The sequence below is a fragment of the Pipistrellus kuhlii genome, unplaced genomic scaffold, assembly GCF_014108245.1.
Source record: "Pipistrellus kuhlii isolate mPipKuh1 unplaced genomic scaffold, mPipKuh1.p scaffold_m20_p_1, whole genome shotgun sequence".
NCBI lineage: Eukaryota > Metazoa > Chordata > Mammalia > Chiroptera > Vespertilionidae > Pipistrellus > Pipistrellus kuhlii.
The window spans coordinates 169104856-169128747 of record NW_023425404.1 but is presented as its reverse complement, the minus strand read 5'-3'; the positions used below and the strand labels follow the sequence as shown (position 1 = coordinate 169128747).

General features: G+C 45.4%; 1 protein-coding gene and 1 non-coding gene across 8 annotated transcripts in view; one reads left to right on the top strand and one right to left on the bottom strand.

Moving 5' to 3' along the window:
• KIT (KIT proto-oncogene, receptor tyrosine kinase) overlaps positions 1–23892 on the top strand; it is an 84418-nt gene that overhangs the window by 14455 nt on the left and 46071 nt on the right. For all 7 annotated transcript variants that reach the window (XM_036416101.2, XM_036416084.2, XM_036416119.2 and 4 more), the window contains exon 2: positions 22939–23208. In XM_036416101.2, coding sequence (XP_036271994.1) covers positions 22939–23208 — 270 coding nt within the window. The remainder of the gene's footprint in view (positions 1–22938; positions 23209–23892) is intronic.
• On the bottom strand, positions 16393–16520 carry LOC118710395. Its single transcript, XR_004985396.1, has one exon. It is a non-coding gene; the product is annotated as a small nucleolar RNA SNORA3/SNORA45 family (small nucleolar RNA).

The following is a 23892-nucleotide window of genomic DNA, read 5'->3' as shown; positions in this document are numbered from 1 at the left end:
GTATTACTTCTAGGCTATTCCCTGGGTTGTTTGAAAACCTGTTACGTCTTGTTCTTGACATTTTGGTTTTCTGAAGTGCATCCTCTAACACAGCGGTCAGCAAATTGCGGCTCGCGAGCCACATGTGGCTCTTTGGCCCCTTGAGTGTGGCTCTTCCACAAAATACCATGGCCTGGGCGAGTCTATTTTGAAGAAGTGGCGATAGAAGAAGTTTAAGTTTAAAAATTTTGGCTCTCAAGAGAAATTTCAGTCACTGTACTGTTGATATTTGGCTCTGTTGACTAATAAGTTTGCTGACCACTGCTCTAACAGATGTCTTAGGAAGCCTTCATAGGATGTATTTTCTGAATTATATGTTTACAACAAACTATCCATAGCCTTTACACTTAAAAGTTAGGTAGACTGATAGATAAATCCTTGCCATCTTTTCTTTGCACAAGTCTCTTTAATATTTTACTATATTGGCTTTTGCCATAAAGTGTTGTCAAAGTCAGCTGACAATCTGATTTTCTTTCCCTCGCATTTATCTTGGTATGTTTGCCCAGATACCCAAAGGAATGTTTTTTACCTTCATTCTTTGAAGTCCAGCAGGTTTATAAAAGTGTTGGTTGCTTTGGGTTGATTTTTTTCCCCCCCTCAGTGACATGATGTGCCAATTTAATATCTAATTTCACGTGTTCTTTTCTTTAAGTATAGCTTTTGCTATTCTATTCTTTGTTGACTTAGGAACTCCCATTATGTATATGTTAGATCGTCTTGCCTGTCTTCTCTATCAATCACTTTTCTAAATCCTTTTAATGTCTTCATAATTTGTTTGAACTTAATTTTTTCCCTCCTTTCCATCTTATAGTTCTTATTAGACACTATTTTATTTGCTCCTTAAAATATATATATAATTTATTTATTTCAGAGAGGAAGGGAGTGAGGGAGGGAGAGAGGGAAACATCAATGATGAGAGAGAATCATTGACTCGCTGCCTCCTGCACACCTCCCACTGGGGATCAAGCCTGCAACCTGGGCATGTGCCCTTGTCCAGAATTGAACCTGGGACTCTTCAGTCCACAGGCTCTATCCACTGAGCCATACCAGCTAGGGCTATTTGCTCTTATTTTTTATTTACTGTTCATTTCTAAAATGACTTTTAAAAAAATATTTACTTCTATTTTCAAATCTGTATTTTCTCCAATCAGCTCATTACTGAGTTTTTAAAATTCTGATTTATGCTGTCCTTTTATAGCTTTTCAAATTGATTGAATTTCTTTTTGCTCATTTTGAAATATTAGGTTATAGTTTTCATTCATTGTGTCTTTCTGGCATGATTTTATTGTCTATACTCGGGATGCCATTCTTATTTATTTATTCTTTGAACATTACAAATAGTACATATGTCTTCTTTTTTCCCACTTGACCTCCCCCAGCCTCCCCTACTCCCACTCCTTTGCCTTCATCTGCTCCCCTCCCCCACGCCCCCCAGTTCTGTTTCTTATTTTTCTTTAAATAACAGACTGGACTTCAACTGTGATTCTATCCTGTTGTTTACTCTGAGTTTTCCTATGTTTTTAGTAGGGCCAGTAGAGCTTTTCTAGCTTCACAGTTCTAGAGCGCCCACTTCCATTGTTTTCACGAAGTGGTAGAAAAGATGGATCCTACTTTTCTACATCCTAAGATTTTATTCTATTTTTGTTTCTATTTTCACCACCCCCCACCCCAACCCCTCTTGAACCTTCCCTTTGTCCCTGTTTTGTTCATCTTACACTCATCCCGAGCAGTTTCTCCTCAGTGTGGCACTGTCCTAGTTTGTTAGTTCATAGGGATCAGAACTCCCCTACCCCAGAATATTCCAGCACATTAGACCTACATGGGTAAAATCCCCTCTGCCCTCACTAGTGAGGCTGAAACCCACCAAGTCCTGTGCCCCTTTACCTGAGTCTTCTCAGCAGGCCCTCTGGGCTCTCCAGCGAGTACTTCTGGCAATTCTTGAAGCTGTTGGTAGCACATCCCCACCTCCTCATACATAGGGTTCATGGGAATAACTACCTTATCACCTCATCTTGTAGATTGTGTCCATTTTGGTTCTGCTCTATTTGTGTGTTTTAAGGTTGGGTGGGGGTTGGGTTTGGGAGATTCGATAATTATTATGCTGCCACTCCCATCTTGCCAGAATCTGTATGGACTTTCTAACATAAAACTTAGAGTAATCTCTGAGTCTATCAAACGGGGACCAATGTAGCAAAGCCTTAACACGGTAAATCACTGGTAGTTGCCTTTAAAACATAATTCTCTTTCAAAATAGTTATTAAAAATGTGTTGAAGAGAGAAAAGTCAGTGGCCAAAACTCTCTGAAAACGGAAATGGAATATTGTGGCCTATGCAACATTAGTTTTCCAGGCTGATTATTAATGAGAAGGTTGAAATCCTCTGAATGCGAGGGAGCATATATCTGAGCTAGTGTTTCTGAGGAAAATGTATAAAAAGTGACGGATTTTTGCCATTGTTTGTTTGGTGTGATATTCCTTGAGTTCTGAAAGGTAATAGTTTAAAAGCTTTAAACTAGAACTATTTTACTTTGAAAGCTTTAAACCCCATTTATGTTTTTAATACCATCTATTAAAGATAAAGTCATTACTTAATTAGGTGCATTTTTCCCTTTCAGCTTTTTCCCCCCAGTGAAAAAATTTGCATCTCTCTAATTATAGTGATTTGAAAAGAAAGTGCTGCCAGGGCTTGACATAATATTAATTTAGATTTCCAAAAATACTAAATTTCCTTCCTCCAACTTGAGTTTCCTCCAATTGGCCATTGCTTTAATTTACATACTAAAAGGTTACAATTTTAGGATAGGTCTCTTTACACCCCCCCCCCTTTTTTATTTTTTATAGGGATAGCCATTATTCTAGAACTATATAAGGAAGAAGTAACACTTTCTCAATGGACGTATTGGAAACTTTTTTTTTTTTTTTTTTCTGGAAAGGCTTTCGTCTTGTTTTCTACAGAGTGAGAAGACATCACCTCAAACCCGGGGCTGGCCATTAGGAATTCTCTGCAGAAGGGTAGCAGGCTTAGCTCTAAGTGAATGTCACCCACGGAAAAATTAAGGGAAAAGTGAACACCCATTAAGCAAATTGACCAACAAGTGTTCTAATGAACGCTACAACAAATTTGAATAAACTAATTTTGTCCATTAGTGTGCTTTTAGACCCATGTGATTGTTTTGGTCTAATTATTTTTTATTCTGTTTATTCAGATGTGGAATGGCCGCAGAATTAACTGCTGCTGCATTTATCTGATGAGCAGTTTGGGAAATGGGTGAATGGTATGGGACTCTTCACCACGGAATGGCGGGTATTGGATGGGGCCCTGTGCAGGCGCCCTTACCGTCTAGGAGAGGCCTGTGCTGTGTTCTCCGTCTCACCCACGGCACCTGGGATGCAGGCCCTCCCTGGGTTAGCACGGGCCATGGACGCGGCCCCGGGTGCTCAGAAGCGGTGTACCAGATTGAGGTCTGATGTGCTGCAGAAGTTGTCTTTGCCACCCAGCGTCACCCTTCTAGAGTCCCGTCGCCGTGACTGGTGAATTCTGCCACATTTCCCACTTCTGCAGCTCGGGGATCCGAGAAATCTGTGCCCGAGTGGCTGCCAAAGCTTGTCAGGGGGACCCAGTGCGAGGCCCACTTCTAGGTGTAAAAGCCAGGCAGATTTGCTCGCTCAAGACAATCTGTTTCTGCAGGTTTGCTTTGAGCTCCCAGATACAGATACTGGTGGGAAATATTTTTTGAGGCACTAATGCCATGGATTTCTCCTGGCAGCTGCCTGTCTTGTGGGGGAGGGGGTTCTGGTTTTCCATGTGGGCCTGCAGCAGCAGCAGCAGCGGCATCACTTGGACTCATTGGGAATGCGCGCTCCCTGCCCACCCCAGAGCTAGTGAACTCGGAGATTCCGGAGCAGGACCCAGCGGTCCGTGGTGACAAGCTCGCCGGGTGACTGCCGGACCAGCTGACGCTGGGGGCACCCGCCTAGAGTGTGGGAACGGCTGAGCTTTGTCTCGGCAGCGGGCTGTGAGCATGAAAAAGTTACAGCTCCTGTGGTCTCTGGAGCGGCAGAGGAGGGTGCCACTCTCAGTTCTCCTTCTGCTGTTGCCCTGAGAAGATAGATAGCGTTTCCGTTAGTCCCGACAGGAAAACAGACAACTGCAGAGCCGTGGGACAGGGCCTCGGTGGAGGCGGCAAGAAGCCTTCAGGACGTGTGTGTGTGTGTGTGTGTGTGTGTGTGAGAGAGAGAGAGAGAGAGAGAGAGAGAGAGAGAGAGAGAGAGAGAGAGAGGGAGGGGGGGGCGGGAAGGACAGAAAGGCCCCTCTAGAGGTGGTTCTTAGAAAGGACAAATAGGATCGAGGCTCCTTATGATTAAAACCCAGAGCTCTCGGAATAAAAGGTGTGCCTGCGGGTCCAGTTCAGGGCCTCCCGTGTTGCCTTTTGCTCTCCATCTTGCACACACCACCTGCCTCATCGATTGCGCTCAGTGCTTCTTACCCTTTCCAGGAGTCCTGCTCCATCCAGCACTGCAGGGGGCACCTCATTCCCCCCCTGGTCTCCTAGCGCACTTCTGACCCAGCTTATGTTTTCTTCCCACCCCCCAGGGGAGGTCAGGTCAGCTCTCCTTGTGCAGTGCGCTCCTGGGCACTAAATACATTGTAATTTTATAATTGCATAATTAGTGGTTTATTTTTGCATAGGGGAGAGACCTTGCCCTGTTCAACTCTAGCGGGGGAGCCCAGCATACAGCAAGCATTCAGGAAATATTTTCAGAAGAGTGAATGAATGATGGAGGGGAAAGGGGAACAGTCCCATCTTTATCCCTATGTTATGGGGCTGGCTAACGTATGACATTTTGATAGAGGTGTCACCTAGTGAGTTTTGTTTGCAGGAGCAATTGCCACCGCCATGCATTCCCATCACAGGGAAAGGCAAGCTCCTTGCACAGTGGCAGCAACATTTCATAACTTGGTTCTCACTTGGGGTCTGGCCTCTGGGACACCCCAGAGATGTTCTTGAGCCATATCATTCCAAGGATGTGAGAAAGAGAGAAGACTTCTGCTCCGGGACATGTTCCTAATGCATGGACCAGACGCCGGCAGCCGGAGCGGTCCAGGCGGCACCAGGGACCTTTTCAAGGGAATGGCTGGTCCTCGCCTCCCGCAGGGCTTCCAAAGAGAGGTGCTGCTTGTAACTCACAAAGTTGATGTTGGGGCGTCGTGTTCTTCCCACCCACTTCTCATAGAAGAGCCAGATGCCCTTCTGTGCCGTATTGTAGTTCGTTTGCTTTGGCTCAGGAAAAGCAGGAGCTTTCCATCCCTGTTCTAGAACGTGAAAGCATGGGGTTAGCCTTCCAGAGGCAGCAGCTTCAAGATGGGGCATCGGGGCATCTATCTGAAATAAGACACTGAGTAAGCCTTGCTGATATTTGGTGGAAAGATTGCCAATAGCAAACACGTGTGTAATTTATAAGAATACATAGATTGAGAGTGAGGACTCAACTTTTTTTTTTTTTTTTTTTTTTTTTTTTTTTAAGATAGGAGTTTCAATGGGAATATTGCTTTTCAATAGAGGAACTGATATTCTGTTGACTAATTTGTTTACATTAGTTGATGGTTGTGGGGTGTTTTTTGTTTGTTTTACATTTGAGGTTTAATATAGTCTTTTAGACCTGTTGTAAATGCTGTTAGAGTAAGTGAATGTGATAAACACAGTAAATGTTGGAACTAAAGTCATAAACACAACTTCTCTGTGTCACAATAGCTATAATCTGCTGAGTTGGCCAGGAGTGTTGATGGCATGAGTGGCTATAATTTTATGTTTTCGTGCCTATGCCCTTTATTTTATTTGTCTGTATTAGGTGCCATATTCCCTCATACTTCAGTCATTCCATCCCTCTGCCTTCCTGCCCATCCTGGATCCCAGCGTTGCTCTCATCCTTTCTCTGGTACTCTCTTGCTTTCCTTCGTTACTGTCGAGCATGGTAATTGCAGCAATAGTAGTAACAGGACTGTTTACCGATTACAGGCTACACAGAGGACTTAGAGGTGATGTAAGAATCCTGAAATATTTTAACCCCAATTTATAGATGTCAAAACTGAGGCTTGGAAGGTCAAGTCACTTTCCCAAAAGCTCCTCACTTGGATTGGAACCCATGGTTGTCTGACTCCAAACCCCACACCAGTTTTTCTGATATTCCTATTGCTTTAGCAGCACCATCTTCTCCAGGCTCTCAGCTTGCCCCAGACTTTAAAATCCTGCTGAATAAAGTTACAAACGTTGCAAGAGTAGTACAAAGAACCCCAGACTACCCTTCGCCTGCACTCACTGATTGTTAACATTTTGCCATATTTACTTCCTCTGTGTATATGCGTGCTATTTTTTTCTGAACCATTTTGAGAGTAAGTTGCTAACCTCCCGCCCTCCCCCCAAGACCAATCCCAAGGAAACCCAGCTTTGTATTTTGTGAGAGCACTGAGGCCACCCAGAATGGGTTTCCTCTTTGGCCCTCCACCCAAGTGTGGCCTTCCCCGCTCCAGGGTCAACCCCCTCCTGGGAGGTACACTCTGAGCCTCTCACTCTTCTCCTCAGTCTTAACCCTAGTCCTTTAAATTCAACTCAGACCCTAAAACTCACCCACTGCCTTTCTAGACCTATAAAAGCGGAACCTCTTCTGTGGCAAAATTAACACAAAGGCAAACCCATAACAAGGGCCCCCTGTAGGTCTCTACCTTTTCTGTGAAAAGGGGAGAGAGGGGCCGGCCTCCTCTGCCTGTTATCCGGAGCTGCAGCTAAACTGTTTCGCTCCGGCTCATGCAAGTCTGTCTGCGAGATATCAAGGCTGGTAACCTTTTCTCTGGCAACTGCCTCAGATAAAAAATTCCTTATTATTATCGCTATCGATACTTTTGTGTTTACTTCCGTTGACTTGTGGCTATAAAAAATGACATTTTGAAAGTGTAAGCGAGCATTCTGTCCGTTCTCTGGAATGGAATGGAGGAGAAGGTGCAGTTATCTGACGGGCCAATGAGAAGCAGGATTTAGGGTATATCCGCCAGCGGCATGCATTGATTTACCCATTACGGTGAGAATTCACTTAAATATCTGTTTAAGCCAAGTAGGATTGATTCCTAGTGTTTTTCAGAGCTAGGACATCAGAGAGGCCTTTTTTTTCAGCAGTGTGGCTCACATTTGAAGACAGACTTTAAAAAAGGCCTCGGGCAAACAACCCAAATGTCAGAATGAATGGGTAAACAAGATGCGGTCCATACATACAATGGAATATTATTCAGCTTTAAAGAGGACATCCTCACACGTGCTGCAGATGAAAGAACCTTGGAGGTATTATTCTGCGTTAAATAAGCAAGACACGAAAGGATAATTATTGATGCTTCCACTTGTATGAGGTCCCTAGGGGAGTCATGTTAGATGGTGGTTGCTGGGGGCTGGCAGGGGGTGGGGTGGCAGGCATGCCAGGCATAGCAAAGTGGTGAGTTATTGCTGGATGGGCAGTTTCACCTTGGGATGATGGAAAAGTTCTGGAGATGGATTGTGGTAAATGTTTGCACACCGTTGTGAATGTACTTCATGCCACTCAACTGTCCCATTAAAAATGGCTAAAATGGTAGGCTTTATGTTAGGTATGCTTTACCACATGAAAGTAATCCAGTGCCCAGTTGGCATCTATTTATGTTGTGTCTGTAAATGCTGACTACCTGGTCCCTGACGGCATGGCGTTTCGTGGGATGCCATTAGAATGCGGTGCTGCAGAATTAGAGCGAGAGCTGGTGGAGCCAGGTATTTTTTTTATTTTTATTTATTTTTTTACCTCTTAAGGTTTTCATTTGCCGCGAGCACAACCTCATTTCCTGCCAGCGCAACCTCATTTTTCCTCCTGAGCCTGGGAATTGACATTTTGAGCAATTCTCAGTTTCCCGGTAGGAGGAAGTGGTAGGGTGATTAGTTGGAATTGGAGTGCTGCCCACACTCCCCACACGTGTGCCGGACAATGCTAATGTGCAGGCAGTTTGCACCTGGCAGGCCCTTCTGTGATGTCTTGTGAGGGTCCGGCTGCAGCCCTCCTCTCTGGAGTGTGATTCATGCACACACCAGGCTCTTCCATGGTGCTTGGTAGGCCTCGGGGGAAAGCCGGCCTTCGACTAACATAGCTGGCCTTGGCCATGTTCCTCTTGCTTTTTTTTTTTTTTTTTTTTTTTTTTAATCCTTATCCAAGGATACTTTTCCCCCATTGATTTTTAAAATATATTTTATTGATTTTTTACAGAGAGGAAGAGAGAGGGATAGAAAGTCCGAAACATCGATGAGAGAGAAACACTGATCAGCTGCCTCTTGCACACCCCCTACCGGGGATGTGCCTGCAACCAGAGTACATGCTCTTGAACCGAATCGAACCCGGGACCCTTGAGCCTGCAGGCCGACGCTCTATCCACTGAGCCAAACCGGTTTCGGCTCCCCATTGATTTTTAGAGAGACTAGAAGGGAGAGACAGAGAGAAAGAAACACTGAGGTGAGAGAGACATATTGATTGGTTACCTTCCCCATGGCCCTTCCAGGGCCCGGAGCCTGCAACCGAGATACATGCCCCTGACCCCAGGACCCTTCAGTCCGCAGGCTGATGCTCTGTCCACTGATCCAAACCATCTCAGGCTCATCTTGCCTTTTTACTTTGTGCTTTAGTCCTTCTGGGAGTTAAGGAAGTTAATGTTTGAAAGAAGTCAAGAGCTTTCCTGACCTGCACCCCTAACTTCACAGAGAGTGTGGGTCTTGTTCTGGTGTTGATTAGATTTAGTGCTTCTTATCTGGTTCGGGTTGCAGTAAGCGCTTTCCAGAGCTCTATACATGGAAGCCTACATACTCACAGCAGGGCCTGTCCTGGGCTATTGGGAAAAACCCGCTGGAAATGAGGAAGTTCCTCTTTGCTGTAGGGATGGATCCTAATATATTGTGCTTGTCAAATCCAGCCCTTATCGGACTCCCCAAAGACCGACTTCATAATGGCAGATAAAGGTTTCCTGTCTGTACCTATCTTTGGCTGAGATCGAAAGGGGAAGTCCTGCTTCCTCAAACACGGGGCTGTGTTTTTCTTAGGACGAGCGAGTAGGAAATATATGAAGTAGCCTTTGCTGCTGGCGCTGTGTGCATGCCTGGAAGACATTTTGCAAGATAATATACCGAGGGGGTCCTTCCAGGGTTGAATGACATGTTTATCCCAGTTGTTCACTTTATAAGCTGTAAGAGCCAGGGGTCAAATCCCATGTTTAGGCCTTTATTCTAATTCTGTGTTCAAGCAGTAGTTTAAGAACCAACAGGCAGTTAGTTCTATTACTTATGTCATGAAAGAATCACTGCTATTAACTCTCACCACAATAGTTTAGTGCCTTTCACATCCAGCTCCTGGATCTTTATAAGGGGCTTATCTTGACCCTTTCATGGCCGAAGTGTTTGATTACAGATCCTAGAATCTTAGTGCTTTTGATGGCCTTTACAGGCCTCTTTGTAGTTTTTCAGGAGGGGAAACCGAGGCCCAGAGGACCTAAGTGACTTGCTCAAGATTGAGAACCCCGAACGTCTCCATGTCACCATGGTTGCGGGTCTTCCCCTCCATCTTCCACTAACTACTTTAGAGTGAAAACACGCAGTTACACATTTCCTATTAGGTACCTTGGCAGACACCAAACAATCTCCAATTTTCCCCTCCTCCACCCTGAGGAAAGCTTCGCCAGTTGTCACATCTTTAGAAGACATTGGTTGATTGACAGCTTGACGTTGCGCTGTCCAGTCCTCCTAGTAAGTTTCCTCGGAGGCCTGTAGAACTTGATCTTGGCTGTGCTTTCCTAAAGGCAAAGCAGCCCGAGGGCGTCTTCTCTTGCCACCGGATGGCATGCCTGTGAATCGGGAGGAAGAGGGAAGCATGGAGGGTTCGACTGCAGAGAAGCCCCCCGTGGGGCAATGCTGAGGGGTCTGAGCGGGGGAGGAGGATGCTTTATCGCAGAGGCTGAGGTCTGCATGGTTTTCCCAGGGATCACAGCAACCGCCAGAAAAGCAGCAAATGCACAGCAAATACACACACAGGAAAGGTGCGCTCAGCACAGGTGATTTATTAGCATTGCGTTTGTCCATGCGGTTAAAGCAGAAAACAGAGGGGCTGACTGGGTCCCCAGGAGGAAACCACTCCCAGGAGCAGAGGCAGGAAGGGCCCAAACCACAGACGAATCCACCCAAGCTGAAAACCCACAGAAAGGTGAGCGGGCGAGAAGGTGGTGGGGGGGTGGGGGGAGAGGTGCAGCCGGACCCTGCCTCCCCCGAGGAGGGTACCCCATCTGCTGCGGGACACCCCTTTCCAGCACCTTCCCCTCGCTGCTTTGTGCCGTTCATGCTTTCCTGAAAAGAGTAGGTCCGAAGAAGGAGGGCCTCAAAGACCAGTATTTCTCCTGAGCCTTCGATGCTTCTGAGCCAAGTGGGGTCATGTTCCTCTTGGCCACATTCATCAGACCTAAGGCTTAGGAGCTTCCAGGCAGGCCTGCGTCGCAGCCTTCTCTGCGAGTCCCCTCTCTGTCCCTGCTTCCCATTCCTTCCTTCTTTATTGTTCTCCCTGGCTGCCTGCCTCTCTGGGTGTTCATCTCCCAACTCTTCATCCCAGCCCTGTGTGCACCACCCGTGTCTTCCCCTCTGCCGTTAGCCACAGCCTTCCTTGATCACTGATTCCAAGAGTTCCTCCCCCTCCTCCTTCTCTTCTCCTCCCACTCCCTCCCTTTTCCTCCCCTCCTCTTGTTCCCCACAACTCGCCCGGAAGTTGCTGTCTCCAACAGTACATGTAGTCCAGCTCCTCTCCCACATCCCACCACTTGCAATACCCTCAGAAGTTCTGCTGTGGTTGGCGTGGGGTGGGGTGGGGCAGGGCAGGACTAGGACATTCCCTTCCAGTGTGCAACCAGGGATGCGAGTGAGAGATGTCAGTTACCTGACTGTCCCTCCTCACTACTGCCAGTGACAACCCTCCTGTGTGCTTAAGACTTTGGGGCTGGTTCTCTGTCTGTTTCTGCTCCCCTGCAGTCCATCTAAAAGGCTCTCTGCACCATCTAGCCTGGGATTGCCTGGTTCTCATTGCCATCTCTACCTTACTCCAGCCACCTTGGGCCGTGTCTTTTCCTTCTCTACCCCTTTATCTTTCATATACTCTTCCCTCCCTCCCTGAGTGACTTCATGGACAGCCCCCATTATCACCCCCTGTGAGTATGTCTGCGGTCCTGGCCTCCCTTGTAAGGCCTTCTGCCCCCTGACCCCACCCCCTATCAATTACCCCCCAGCCCTAGCAACTTCCAGCACCTTCCAGCTGCCATCGCTGGTCCACATGTCTCTAAATTTGTTTTTCCTCCTCCAATCCGTTGGCACTCATCACCCCATCACATAATCAAAAAACAAGGGTCTCTTTCCTCCTCCTCCTTTCTTCATTGCCCAGATCCGGCCCATCCCGAGGCCCCCTATTTGCCTAGTAAACACCCATCTCTCCTCTCGGTCCCCACCGCCTCTGGCTTACGCTGTCATTAGCTCTTGTCGGGATCTAGCTGTCCTTGTCTCCAGCTCCGTTGGTCAGTACTATCCTTCACTGCTTCCAGGGGGCCTCCCCAGAACACACATCAGTAGATCCACATCAGACAGGAGCGGGGTGTGTGTGTGTGTGTGTGTGTGTGTGTGCGCGTGTGCGCGCACGCTTCTCCTTTTCCCGCATCCCGCACGGAAAGGGAGAAGGACAGGTTCCTGAGTGGAGGAGCTGGGGATTAAGAAATAAAAGAAAGAAAAAAACAGGAGGCAGAAATAGATCCAAAAGCTGGGTGCCCAGTGGATGCTGTCACTCTGATGGTGGGATAGTCAACACCCACCACAGACAACACAGCCAGAGGGGGGGTTAAGGTCAAAGGAGTTTTGGGTGTGCCCAGGTCCTATTCATTCCCTCATTCCTGGGATTTAGCATATCAAGACCTGGGTAAGTCAAGGTCCTATTCGGTCCTCATTCCAAGTGCATGGATAAAGGTAAGAAATCGGTACTGATTACGGTCTTTTCCAGGGGATGGCCAAGCCAATCACCTCAGACTCAGCTGACATTAATTTAAAAGTCATCCTGTGCATTCCCAAGGGGCCCTCTATAGACAGGTCCATCCTCTTACATCACAGAGGAGGGGAGCCACTGTGGTCCTGCCCTTAGTCCCCCCTGGCCTCACACCTCTGTGCTGCCTGGATTCTGAGGGCTGCTGTGACCGTGGAGTGCTGCGTTATTAGCTCTGGGGGTCCTCCCATCCAACAGACCTTTCTCTCCCTCTGCCCCAAGCTTGGTCAGGTCACACCATTTTCTAATTTGAGCTCTAGAAATGCTTTCCCGACCCCTCTTCCTGCCCACTGCCTCTGCTTCATTGTGTGGCAATTATCTGTGTCACTTCTCCCCCCTGAGCTGGGAGCTCCGGCTTTGTCTTCCTGGTCCCAGCTCCACCCAGGCCAAATGGTAGGGGCTCAATTACCATTTCATCAATGAAGGACCCTTTCAGAAGCACTTGCTTTGTTACTGAGCCATCTCTCTCTGCCACTAATGACTAATGCTCCAGCTTTTATTTCTCTGTCCTTCCCTTCGCTTCTGCCAATTAGTTTTAATCTTTACACCAACACCACAAGGTGCGTAAGGAGCTGCTTTTTCAAATACTTTTCTGGGGAAAAGTCCTTGTTATTTTGTGATTTTTTTTTTTTTAAACCGACTTCCAAATGGCAGGTCATTTACAATGGTATATTGCTTGAAACCATAAACTGTCTCAAGTATTGAAATGGATTTTGTATGATCATTAAATATCTGTACCTAATATCTTTATGGGACCTGGCATGCAGATAGAACATTTCTTTCTTTTTGAAACACTAAGTACAAATTTGTGTTGTACCAAGGAATTGTTCTCTTCAGGCACCATCACCGGAGTATTGCAGTGGGAAACTTAAAATGCAGCAAGAAACTCATGTCAAATACCTATTATTTACCTCATGTCTAAATTTGAGTAGATTTTAATGAATTCTATCCAGATAAGGACTTTAATCTCTGTATTGTAAGATTAAAGATACATCTGAACTCTCTCTTACCCAGAATCCTCTGGAAACAGAATGATTAATCCAGATTCACATGATTCAATTAGGACTGTTTTCAAACTTGTCCATGGAGGCAGTGTTCAAGGCTGGAGGTAGTTGGGATTTGGGTGGTGAGTTTGGGAGTATGTAGTTGTAAGGTATTCAAGTTCTTTGGAAGCTCATTGGTTCCCCCACAGCCCCCTGAAAAATGCATTTATTTTACTTTCCATTTTATGCTATACCAGAGGCCCATTGCATGATACTCATGTAAGAATAGGCCGCCCTTCCCCTGGCTTTCCTCCCAGCCACCCAGGAGCCTGCAAGTCCTCACTCCTGGCCAGAGCACTGCTCCAGTAGCTCCCTCTGCTGTCTCTCTCCCCCTAATAGCAGGCATCCCACCCCTCCTGGCTGCTTCGTGCCTGCATATGCAAATTAAACCACCATATTGGTCAGGTTAATTTGCATACTCACTCCTGATTGGCAGTGGCCGTAGCAGAGGTATGGTTGATTTACATGCATATCTATTATTAGGTAAGGTAATATAATATAAAAGAATGCTTAAAATTACTTGTCACTGAGCGAAACTGACCTTTAGGAAAGTGAGTTAGAAACACCATAGATCAGAAAAGCATGCTCTGTAAGATCATGTCCCAGATGGTCTTCTCCTATCCTGTACCGCACATTTCCTCTATATGTAGTCATTCCTTCATGGAGCTCTCATTGAGCATGCTCTGGATTGCTCTGTATTCCTGGTGTGTGGGATTTGAGATGGATACAGACCTTGCTTTGTGTTATGACAGCTCACAGTTGTGTGTGTATATATGTTTATTTATTTATTCTTGGGGGGGATTCTTTATAGTACCTGCTTTTTTTGAATCACTCACACCTTCTGAGAACTGTCTTTGCCTCTCCCTTCCGTGAGTATACCTGCCAACAGGACACGTGCAAACACAAGTCCTCAGGCTCAGCTTTCACAGCCTCTCCCCCTGGAGCTTTTTATGGTCCTTTCAGGCAAAAGAATTGCTGTCCCTGTGAGTCCTGGGGACGTATTCATCAACCTTCAGTATTTTTATTTTATTTGCATTGGATTTGTCTTCTACACAAGGCTGCCCATCAGCGTCTAGTTCACTGCGGCAATAGATGCATGTTGAACTGACAGACTTGCATGGCCATGGTGGCCTGGCTGCACCACGGTGGAGTGGGGACCATCTGGGGTTCTCCACGGCTCCCTTCAGTGTGTGTGGGTGATCCAGACTGGATTTGCACCTCCCTGCCACTGGGCGAGAGCATTTTAAGGACTTGAGTAGTTTTCACGGAGCTCATAATCCTGCTCCCCCCAGCTTTATTCTATTTTCAATATCCTCTATGTTTGAAAGCCTCCTGGGTGTTGTGGGCAATTACTAGTATCCTTCCATCTTGTTTTTTTATCCAGTTTATTCCTTATGGGGATATAGAAGTATGTCAGAAACAGTAGGGTATACAAATCATTAGCGTTTTTTATTACAAATTGTGGTTAAACAGTACATGAACCAAAGAGTCGTTGAACTCCAGTGGAGCTTTCAGCTCTGCCTTAGTCTCCGTTCTTGCCCTACTTCCCCAAAACTAGAGGAGGCCTCTCTGTGTGGGTTTGCCTCCCCACCGTTACTTGGCTTGATTCCTTATGTTTGTGTCCAAAGGACAAAAGGTTTTGAAATGACTTCCTTACCTCTAAACGCAGTTGTAAATCAGACTTCGCAGCTTTAGGCGTTTGTGGGGGCTGCGAGGACCGCGGGGGGACTGCTGAGGCTCTGGATTGCAGCAGTGGTTGGCACGGTCCAGCCCCTACTGAAGGTGACTGGGGAGCACCTGTGTTCAAGCAGGTCGCTCCCTCTGACACACGTCAGAGAACCTTTGACCGTCAGAAGCCCAGCTGGACCAACAATCTGTCTTTTAATCCACAGATCACACACACACACAAAAAGAAAAACAAAAACAAAAAAAAAAACAAAAACACAGGCATACCCTGAGTATTTTATGTTCACTTAAGAAAAGACAGATGGATGGCTGCGTTCTTTCTGGTGGAGGAGTAAAACCCTGTCTTTGGGTTTTGCTTATCTGAGTTTGGGTTGACTGATGGGAGCTCTGAGCTGCGGTCCTCACCATGCACCACACCCAAAATGCAAGGTCTGCAGTTTCTAATTTCAGGTTCTGTCAATGCAGTGCTTATGAAACAGCTGTAATGTAGGCTCCCTGTGTTTGTGAATTGGAGGCCTTCCCATAACCCTCCAGTGTTTTACTCACATTTAGTTGACAGTTGTCTTTTTTTTTCTTTTTCTTTTTTTTTTTTTCAGTTGAGCCATCTTATAAAGTGTTTCTGAATTATCAGGGACTTAACAGCTCTTCTCAATGCACACACTCGTATTTCAATAATTTTTAATAACATGGACTTCATTTATACTAGTATACAGTAGTGCCAAGTCGAACTTCCATAAACAGGATTGAGAATAGGATGAAATGACTCAGGTAGTGTGAGTAGGAAAGCCAAAGTGTTTGAGAGAACCAGACAGCCTTGAATGTTTGAAGTCTCCTGGGCAGTAGTGGCCAGTGTGGATTAAAACGTTAGGTTGCTGAGCCCAGCGGGTTAACAGAGCTCCTACTAGAAATGGCGGCTTTGCAGAAGGCGATAGGGAGATGGGGATGAAGATGCCATTCATGCCCTCTCACTACTGAGTGGAATGGATAAAAATGATGACAAATTAGAGTTTTACATGACATGGTTTACAACCAAGGGGCTCACAGAGGCTGATACTGGAGGTTAGAGTGATCCGATGAGAAAGAGCCAGGGTAGCTGAGAAAGTCTGAGGCTTCACATGGGCCTTGAATCTAAAAAAGTGTTGGATTTAAAATTTTTGGCTTTTCAAAATTATGCAAAAACCTATCAGGGGTCTTCAAACTACGGCCCGCGGGCCACATGCGGCCCGCAGAGGAGTCTGATCCGGCCCGCCAGGTTTTTTGGGCAGTGAGCGCAGCCGAGGTGTTACAGTAGGAATTAGTACAATAGTTCATATAGTCCGGCCCTCCAGCTCTCTGAGGGACCGTGATCTGGCCCCCACTTTAAAAAGTTTGAGGACCCCTGATACGTAATATAAAAAGTACCATTTTAAATGTCCAAGATGGTGCCATTAAGTACATTTACGGTGTTGTGTAACTGTCACCACTATTCATTTCCAGAAATTAATTAATTAATTAATTAATTTATTTATTGCCTATGTTTGTGATCTGGGCACTACCGGGAGCACTTGCTGCCCTCATTAGTGAATCAGACCAGTAAGTCCTCTCCGAGAACTCTAGCACACAAGGACAATAGCTGTCAAGATGTGACTCTAGTTTCAGGTCCAGAACTTTCTTTTGTGATTTCCAGCAGAGACTCTGTACCCAGTAAACTCTCTATGCCTCTCTATCCCTAGTTCTTGGTAAACTCTATTCTATTTCCTGTTTCTATTAATTTGCCTTCATATAAATTCCACTTCTTATATGTCCTTGTGAGTCTGACTTATTTCACTTAGCATAATGTTTTCAGAGTTTATTCCTGTTGTAGCATATGTCAGAATTTAATTCCTTTTTATGGCTGAATAATATTCTGGTGTATGCATATTCTTTAGTTTATCGCAGTGGTCAGCAAACTCATTAGTCAACAGAGCCAAATATCAACAGTACAACGATGAAATTTCTTTTGAGAGCCACAATTTTTAAACTTAAACTTCTCCTAATGCCACTTCTTCAAAACAGACTCACCCAGGCCGTGGTATTTTGTGGAAGAGCCACACTCAAGGGGCCAAAGAGCTGCATGTGGCTTGCGAGCTGCAGTTTGCCAACCACTGGTTTATCCATTCATCTGTCTGTTGAACTTGGGTTGTTTCTACCTTTTGACTATTGTGAATAATCCTATGTAATAAAAGCATAGTATGCAAATGCTCCTCTCTAGTGGGAGTTCTTCTGGGAGTTCGACCAAGGGGTGTTTGGGCCAGCTCAGGAAAGAGAAGGGAGGCCCTGGCAGCGGGGGCAGCAGGTGGCCAGGGAAGAGAAGGAGGTCCTGGTGGGGTGGGTGGTGGCAGGCGGCTGTGGGAAGGGAGGGAGTACCTGGCTGGCAGCCGGCAGCTGCTGGGGATCCTATCAGTGCATGGATTTTGTGCACTGGGCCTCTAGTACTGCTATAAACATGGTGTGCAAATACTTGTTGGCATTCCTGCTTTCAGTTCTTTGAGGTATGGTTGAATCTTATCCTTATGAAAGGCTCTGGAGGGTATGTTGGCATATGGCTTGAATTCTTATTAAAATCTTGCATTACTTACTGGTCCCAAGTGCCCTTTCCTGCCTTGTTTTTGCTCTTTGAGTACAAGGACTGTCTTCTAGGTTCAGCACTGAGGAAAGTACCTAGGTACTTGCTGAATAGTTCCTGGAGTTCCTAGCTCAGAGCCATCATTGACTATAGTTGGTCATCAGAATGGGGTGTGTGTGTGTGTGTGTGTGTGTGTGTGTGTGTGTTTTGGTTGTTGTTCTTGTATTTTGCTCATTAATTAACATGTGTTCAGGGAACAGAAAACAACTCTTAATATTAGCTCTAGCCAAACATAATTAGGGAAGTACATTGTCTGATGCAAAGAGTCCTGATGTAGATAAAACCCAATTTAACAAACATGTGTTGAGAGCTTGCTATATACCAGACCCATTTCAAAATATGTAATTTCAGAGCAATTTCAAAACTCAGCTGGAATGCCTTATTGGTATTGGATTTTAAATATAATGAAGGTAGAAAGGTAAGTCTGTGTGTGTACACACACACACCTTTTAACATGAATCTCCATAGTCTTCTTTATTTTTATTGTGAGAACATTATAACAGCATTCAAGATAGTTTAGAAAAAAGAGAATAAGTAATACCCACAGTCCCTCTTTACCTTAAGCTCTATTTTCATTTAAATAGTGTGAGTTTGAGGATTGAACTTATAAATAATTTATTTGGAAAATAAAACTATGTATGTTGTGATGGTAATGATTTTAAAAATTTATTTTTTTGAAAACCCTAGGCATAAAGCACAAACTAGTGAGCTCCAATTTGGAAGCTCCTTTTTTGCAGGTATCCATGGTAGTATTGGTGGATGAACTCGGCCACTCCCTTTGCTCAGTGAAGGTGCAGAGTTGACCTCTGACCTCTTTTGGGGCTTGGACAGTGCACAGCTGTTACAGGGCTGGGTGTTTAGGAACCTGACCTCCAGTCTTCTATATGTCAGGGATCAAAGGAAGTGCTTTTATGACTACTCGAAAGAGGGAAAGTACAATTTCGAATTCCTCCTCTGAGGGCTCTAAGACCTGGGAGTAGGTAGATAAAGACAACTGTAGAGCATCAGTGCAAACCATGTGGTTGATGGGGCTGGAATGGTGGTGGAATTTAGTGAGGGCAGGTGATTGTGACCTGAAGTGGTGAGGGGACAACATCTATGAAGACTGGGCTATTCCACATGGCAGGGAGGTGAATTGGTAGAGCAGGCATTTCCTCGGCACAGGCAGGAAAATGAGCATGCCAAGAATAAGGAATGTTTGCATTGCAGGACCCTCAGCCAGCATCCTAAGGGTCTATCCTCTTAGAGAGGCAGGTTGGATCCAGAGGGAACAGCCAGCAATGCATTCCAAGGAAGTGATTTGTAAGCTGTCCCTGAGATCAGTATTAGCTGCTGTCTCTGGTAGGGTTTTGGAGACTGGGAGTGGGGTTGTTGAAAAGATAGTGTTTTCCTAATCTTAGGGTTATGAAATGGAATGAGTTGGGAGTGGGGTAAGAGGCTGGAGTCATGGAGACCTTTCAGGAGAGGATGTTATCTCTGCAAAAAGGTCCATGAATGGCTATGGTGGGTTGGGGCAGCAGGGGTAGAAAGGATGTGGTAGAGATTTCAAAGGAAAACTTGCTGGGACTTGCTGCCAAGGAAGGTAGAAGTCAGGCAGGAATCCATTTGGGAAATGATGGAACCGTGCACATCCATAGGAAGTGAGTAAGTCAGGGCCGATTGGAAGGATATGAAGAGGTTCTGTTTTCAGAATAATTGTGACAGATATTAATCATGTGTTTTCTATGTGCCCAAGCACAGCTCTGAGTGCTTTATATAACAGCCTTAGGAAATAGGTGCTATGACTGCCCCTTCTTTACAGGTGAGGAAACTGAGGTAGAATTGATTAGTAACTTGCCTACATAATACATACTTAATGGCAGAGCCAGGATGCAAATCTAGACAAGTTTTTTTTTTTTTTTTAATATATTTTATTTAAATATATTTATTGATTTTTTTACAGAGAGGAAAGGTGAGGGATAGAGAGCTAGAAACATCGATGAAAGAGAAACATCGACCAGCTGCCTCCTGCACATCCCCCATCAGGGATGTGCCCACAACCACTGTACATGCCCTTGACTGGAATCGAACCTGGGACCCTGCAGTCCGCAGGCTGACGCTCCATCCACTGAGCCAAACGGGTTCTGGCAAATCTAGATACTCTTAATGCAAGAGCCACACCTTTAACTTAGTATGCTTTACTGCTTCTCTGTAATAGCTAGCACTTAGTACTAAAAACTGCACCATCCTGGGTTAAGCTCCTTGCATGTATTTACTGCTTTTGACTCCCATAATAACTCCCATGAGATGAAGGGTTTTTTTTTAATCATCATTTTTCAGATGCATAAACGTGGACACACTGATGTTGAGTGACCTCCCTTAAGTTACACAGCTAGGCCTTGCCTATATTGGCGTGGTAGGTCTCCAGTAGGCAGCAATATTTATTTGCCTGGATTTGCAATATCTACATATGTCCTCAAGATTCAGTCATGAGAAAATTGAATTGATTGATGTGTTTGGGATATAAATTCTGGGATAATTTTTGGATTGAACTTCCTGTCGATGTCATTCATAATCACTTGGAACTACTCTTAATTTAAAGGGGGTAAATAATTGAAATGATAGTGTCTCTGTTTATGGCTGTGCCTGTTTTCATCATTTCATATTCTGGATGACTTTGAAAATAACCCCAACCACTTCATTTCCATATTCTGACAGTTCCATTTAGATGTTGAGCCTACTGGGCACAGATAGTTCGTCTATAGGACTCATCATGTTGTTGGTGCTTAGTACCATTTTTTTTTTAAATTATAATTGACCTTTATTGCTATCTTCTACACTAGGGGTGTTGAACTCAATCAGAGAAGGGGCCAAAATCTAAAATCCAGCCTAAATCGCGGGCCGAATGGTTTACTGAACAGTCATAAACTGTCATTGTGATGGAAACGCAGCGGAGTGCAGTGATGACAGCGCGATGCGGGCCACATTGCAAGGCCTGGCGGGATGGATTTGGCCCGCGGGCCTTGTGTTTGACACATGTGTTCTACACATTAAGGCTGCCCAGTGTCTTCTGATGTGGGGTGTACTTCGCTTGATGGCATGGAGGTACAATGGGATGCCATGGTTGAAAAGCACCCAAAGGAAATATTTGTCTGGATAGCACACTGGACTTGAGACTGGACACCTGTATTCACCTGCAGGGGACAGTTTCGGCCCTTTAGAGCACATTCTGCCTGTCCCTCCCTCTTCCCGATCTTACTTTTTACCTTCACATGTCAACAGGTCTTTGATGTTGCTTCAGTTGTAGCCTTTTGCTGCGGCTCTTGCTGCGGCTCTCCACGGGGAGGTCTATGCTTGCAGCCTTTAACCTGGGGGCAAACCGATTCCCACTCAACTGAAATTGTACTCTAGGATTTCCTGTGGTCTCTTCTAACCAAATTTAGGGACTTTTGTTCATGTTCATCCCCTTTGATCTTGTTCAGCATCTGTCCTAGGCCCACCTTTTCTTTGAAACCTCTTATCTGTTGCCTTCCTTGCATCTTTAGCCTTTCCCCTTCCTTTTCTTTCTTTCTGGTGGTCTTTTTTTTTTTTTTTTTTTTTTTTTTGTCTCGACTCTCTTCTACACCCTCTTATCTGGAAGTGCTCTCTAAGGTTGGTACTCGGTGTGTTTCTCTTTGTCCCACAAGTCCTTTTCCTTGATTATCTGGCCACCGGCTTTTAACTGTCCACATTATTGCTCTGCTTCCAGCACCTGAATGTCAAGCATAGCGTGAAGTCCATCGACTGCCCAGGGAGCGCCTAGGGGCAGGTGTCTTGCCTCTCCAGTCTCAGTCCCTTTTGGACTGTCTCCATCTCCCTGCCCCGCCATCCTGAACATGCAGAGGGGTTTCCTGGTGTGGCTTCCTCCAGCCCCTGTCTCCACCTGGCTTGAATGGCTTAACTCCTTCAGAGCTCAGATGGGCTCTTGTCTCCAGCCTTGTATGTGTGTGGAGGGAACATGCATACTCTGCACAAGAGCCACTTCCTCTTGAGAACCTGCAGAAGGGATGGAAAGCCCTCCCCCGCCCCCAGGGTGTACTGTTTTTCTCTTGCCTCGCCCACCACACCCAGGGACCTTTTCTTCTCTCTCCCTCCTTCAGGTCACCCAGGACTCTATCTTTTGTGTTTTTAGATGCACTAGAATCTAGAACCATCTTCCCTGACAGTATATTTATCTTCCTCTCAAATCTTAAATGTAGGTCCTTAGCACTTTTGCCTCCCTGAGGACTAGAGCTTTTCATCTATCTCCTTGAATCGAGGTCAGGTTTGATATCTCACAGGGCATGCCGTTTATCTGCTGAGAAACCTGTGTGGTTGACTCTACCTGGTCTCGGTGTGTATACCAGATGTCCATCCTACTTAGCCTGCTTAGTCTTACCTCTCGTGGTCTCCACTGTGCTCTCTTCCACCTCCTCTTGATATTGTCAAGGCCCAGCCCATTTCTTACTCTTTCTTCAGCGTGTAGCCATGATTCTCTTATTCTGACGCTTGAGCGATGTGTTGACGCTCCGGAGTTAGGTCCCCCCGCAGGGACCACAGGTCACACTCACATGGACTTTGTCCCAGCACCTGGCACGGTGCTTCTGCAGATCACGAGAGCACAGTTAATGAACAGATGCTTGCATTTATGCAACAGGTGCATGAGTGGATGAGAGAATCGGCTGCTGTGAACTTTCTAAGGTTCAGGCTTCATATTCAGAGACTAAAGTTTCCATCTTTAAACTACTTTCCTGCCGAAGAAACCTATGTAGACATTAGGTTGGTTAGTCTGCAACCCAGCATTTGCCTTGAAGCATCTCGTGGTCTGATCTTTAAAATGGCATTTTTGTTTTCTGCCTCATTGTTTGAAACTCGTAAATGATTCTCCTTTTGATGACTATCACCATATAAGGAGAACTACATAGAAATAATTGAATTCACACGGCTTTAAGAAAAAGCCAAGCTATGTCATGGTCATGTGCATTTTGCCAAAAAAGAGTGATGGGCCCATGGTTGTTTTTTTTTTTTTTGACAGCGTGGGATTTTGTTTTTGTTGTTTTTAAGCCAGTATCCGAGAGTTAGCATCATCACAGTGGCCCATATTCAAAAAGGAAACTTGACCCAGCTGTGTGTTTGACCCAAAGAAGGCCAGGGCATCCAGTCTTGGCTTACAACACCCAAGTGTTACCTCAACACCCAGTGTTACCTCAGGATTAATTGAGGGTTGCAGGAAATAACTTAATTTTCTAGACGAACAAACTTTACACAGAACTCTTTCAGACTATAAATAGCAGGGAAGCTTTGTCCTATTTTTATTGTACACACAGAGATGAAAATCAATATTGGAAGTGATGCTTTATTTCGCCAAGGAAAAAAAAGATCATACTCAACACAATTCCCATTTTTTTCTTGGCAGGCTCTTCGCAACCATCTGTGAGTCCAGAGGAACTGTCTCCACCATCCATCGACCCAGCAAAACCAGAGTTAATCGTCAGTGTTGGCGACGAGATTAGGCTGCTATGCACCGATCCGGGATTTGTCAAATGGACTTTTGAGACCCTGGGTCAGCTGAGTGAGAAAACACACAATGAATGGGTCACGGAGAAAGCAGAGGCCATCAACACAGGCAATTACACGTGCACCAATGAGGACGGCCTAAGCAGCTCCATTTATGTGTTTGTCAGAGGTAAATGCTCAGCTTTCTTTGATGCCGTGCTTCAGAGAACTTAATATCCTGTTCTTAATTATGGGTGACCTATAGATGACTGAGCCGTGGGTAAAATATTACTGGCTGGATCTAGGAAGCCTAAACCAAATTGTTCTTTGTCAGTTTCTCCATCTTTTGGTACACGGTGGCGTTGGATATGATTCCAGCTGAAGGCTGTGGCACTCTTCCTAATGAGATTACAGCATGGCCAGCCCATTTGTCCTGGTGCTCTGGGTAAACCGGAGGATAAATTAGGCCCTTTGGGAAGGCTTGCATTTGAATGCCTGGAGATCTCAGATATTCCCACTTAGTAAAAAACAAAACAAAACAAAAAAACACACACTTCAGGGAACTAAAGGTCTCCAAAGGCCTCCACAAGACTAACAACTTCGAGAGGACTGACCCACTTTTGAGGGATTAAACTCAGAAAAATTAACTCCGTCGGCAGAGCATCCTGTGTCCTTTCTAGGTTCTTGATCGATGTCAGTTGATTCGTTTGAAAAATGGTGACCTCTTAGAAACAAAAGGAAAACATGAGCGCTGGTTTTCTAACTCATTTCCTGTGATGAACTCAGTGACTCAGCTGTGTGTCTTTGTCAAGAGGAGGTCTGTGGGGTGGGGGCGGGGTGGGGAGCGAGTACCTTTTTGTGTTGATGTGAAAAC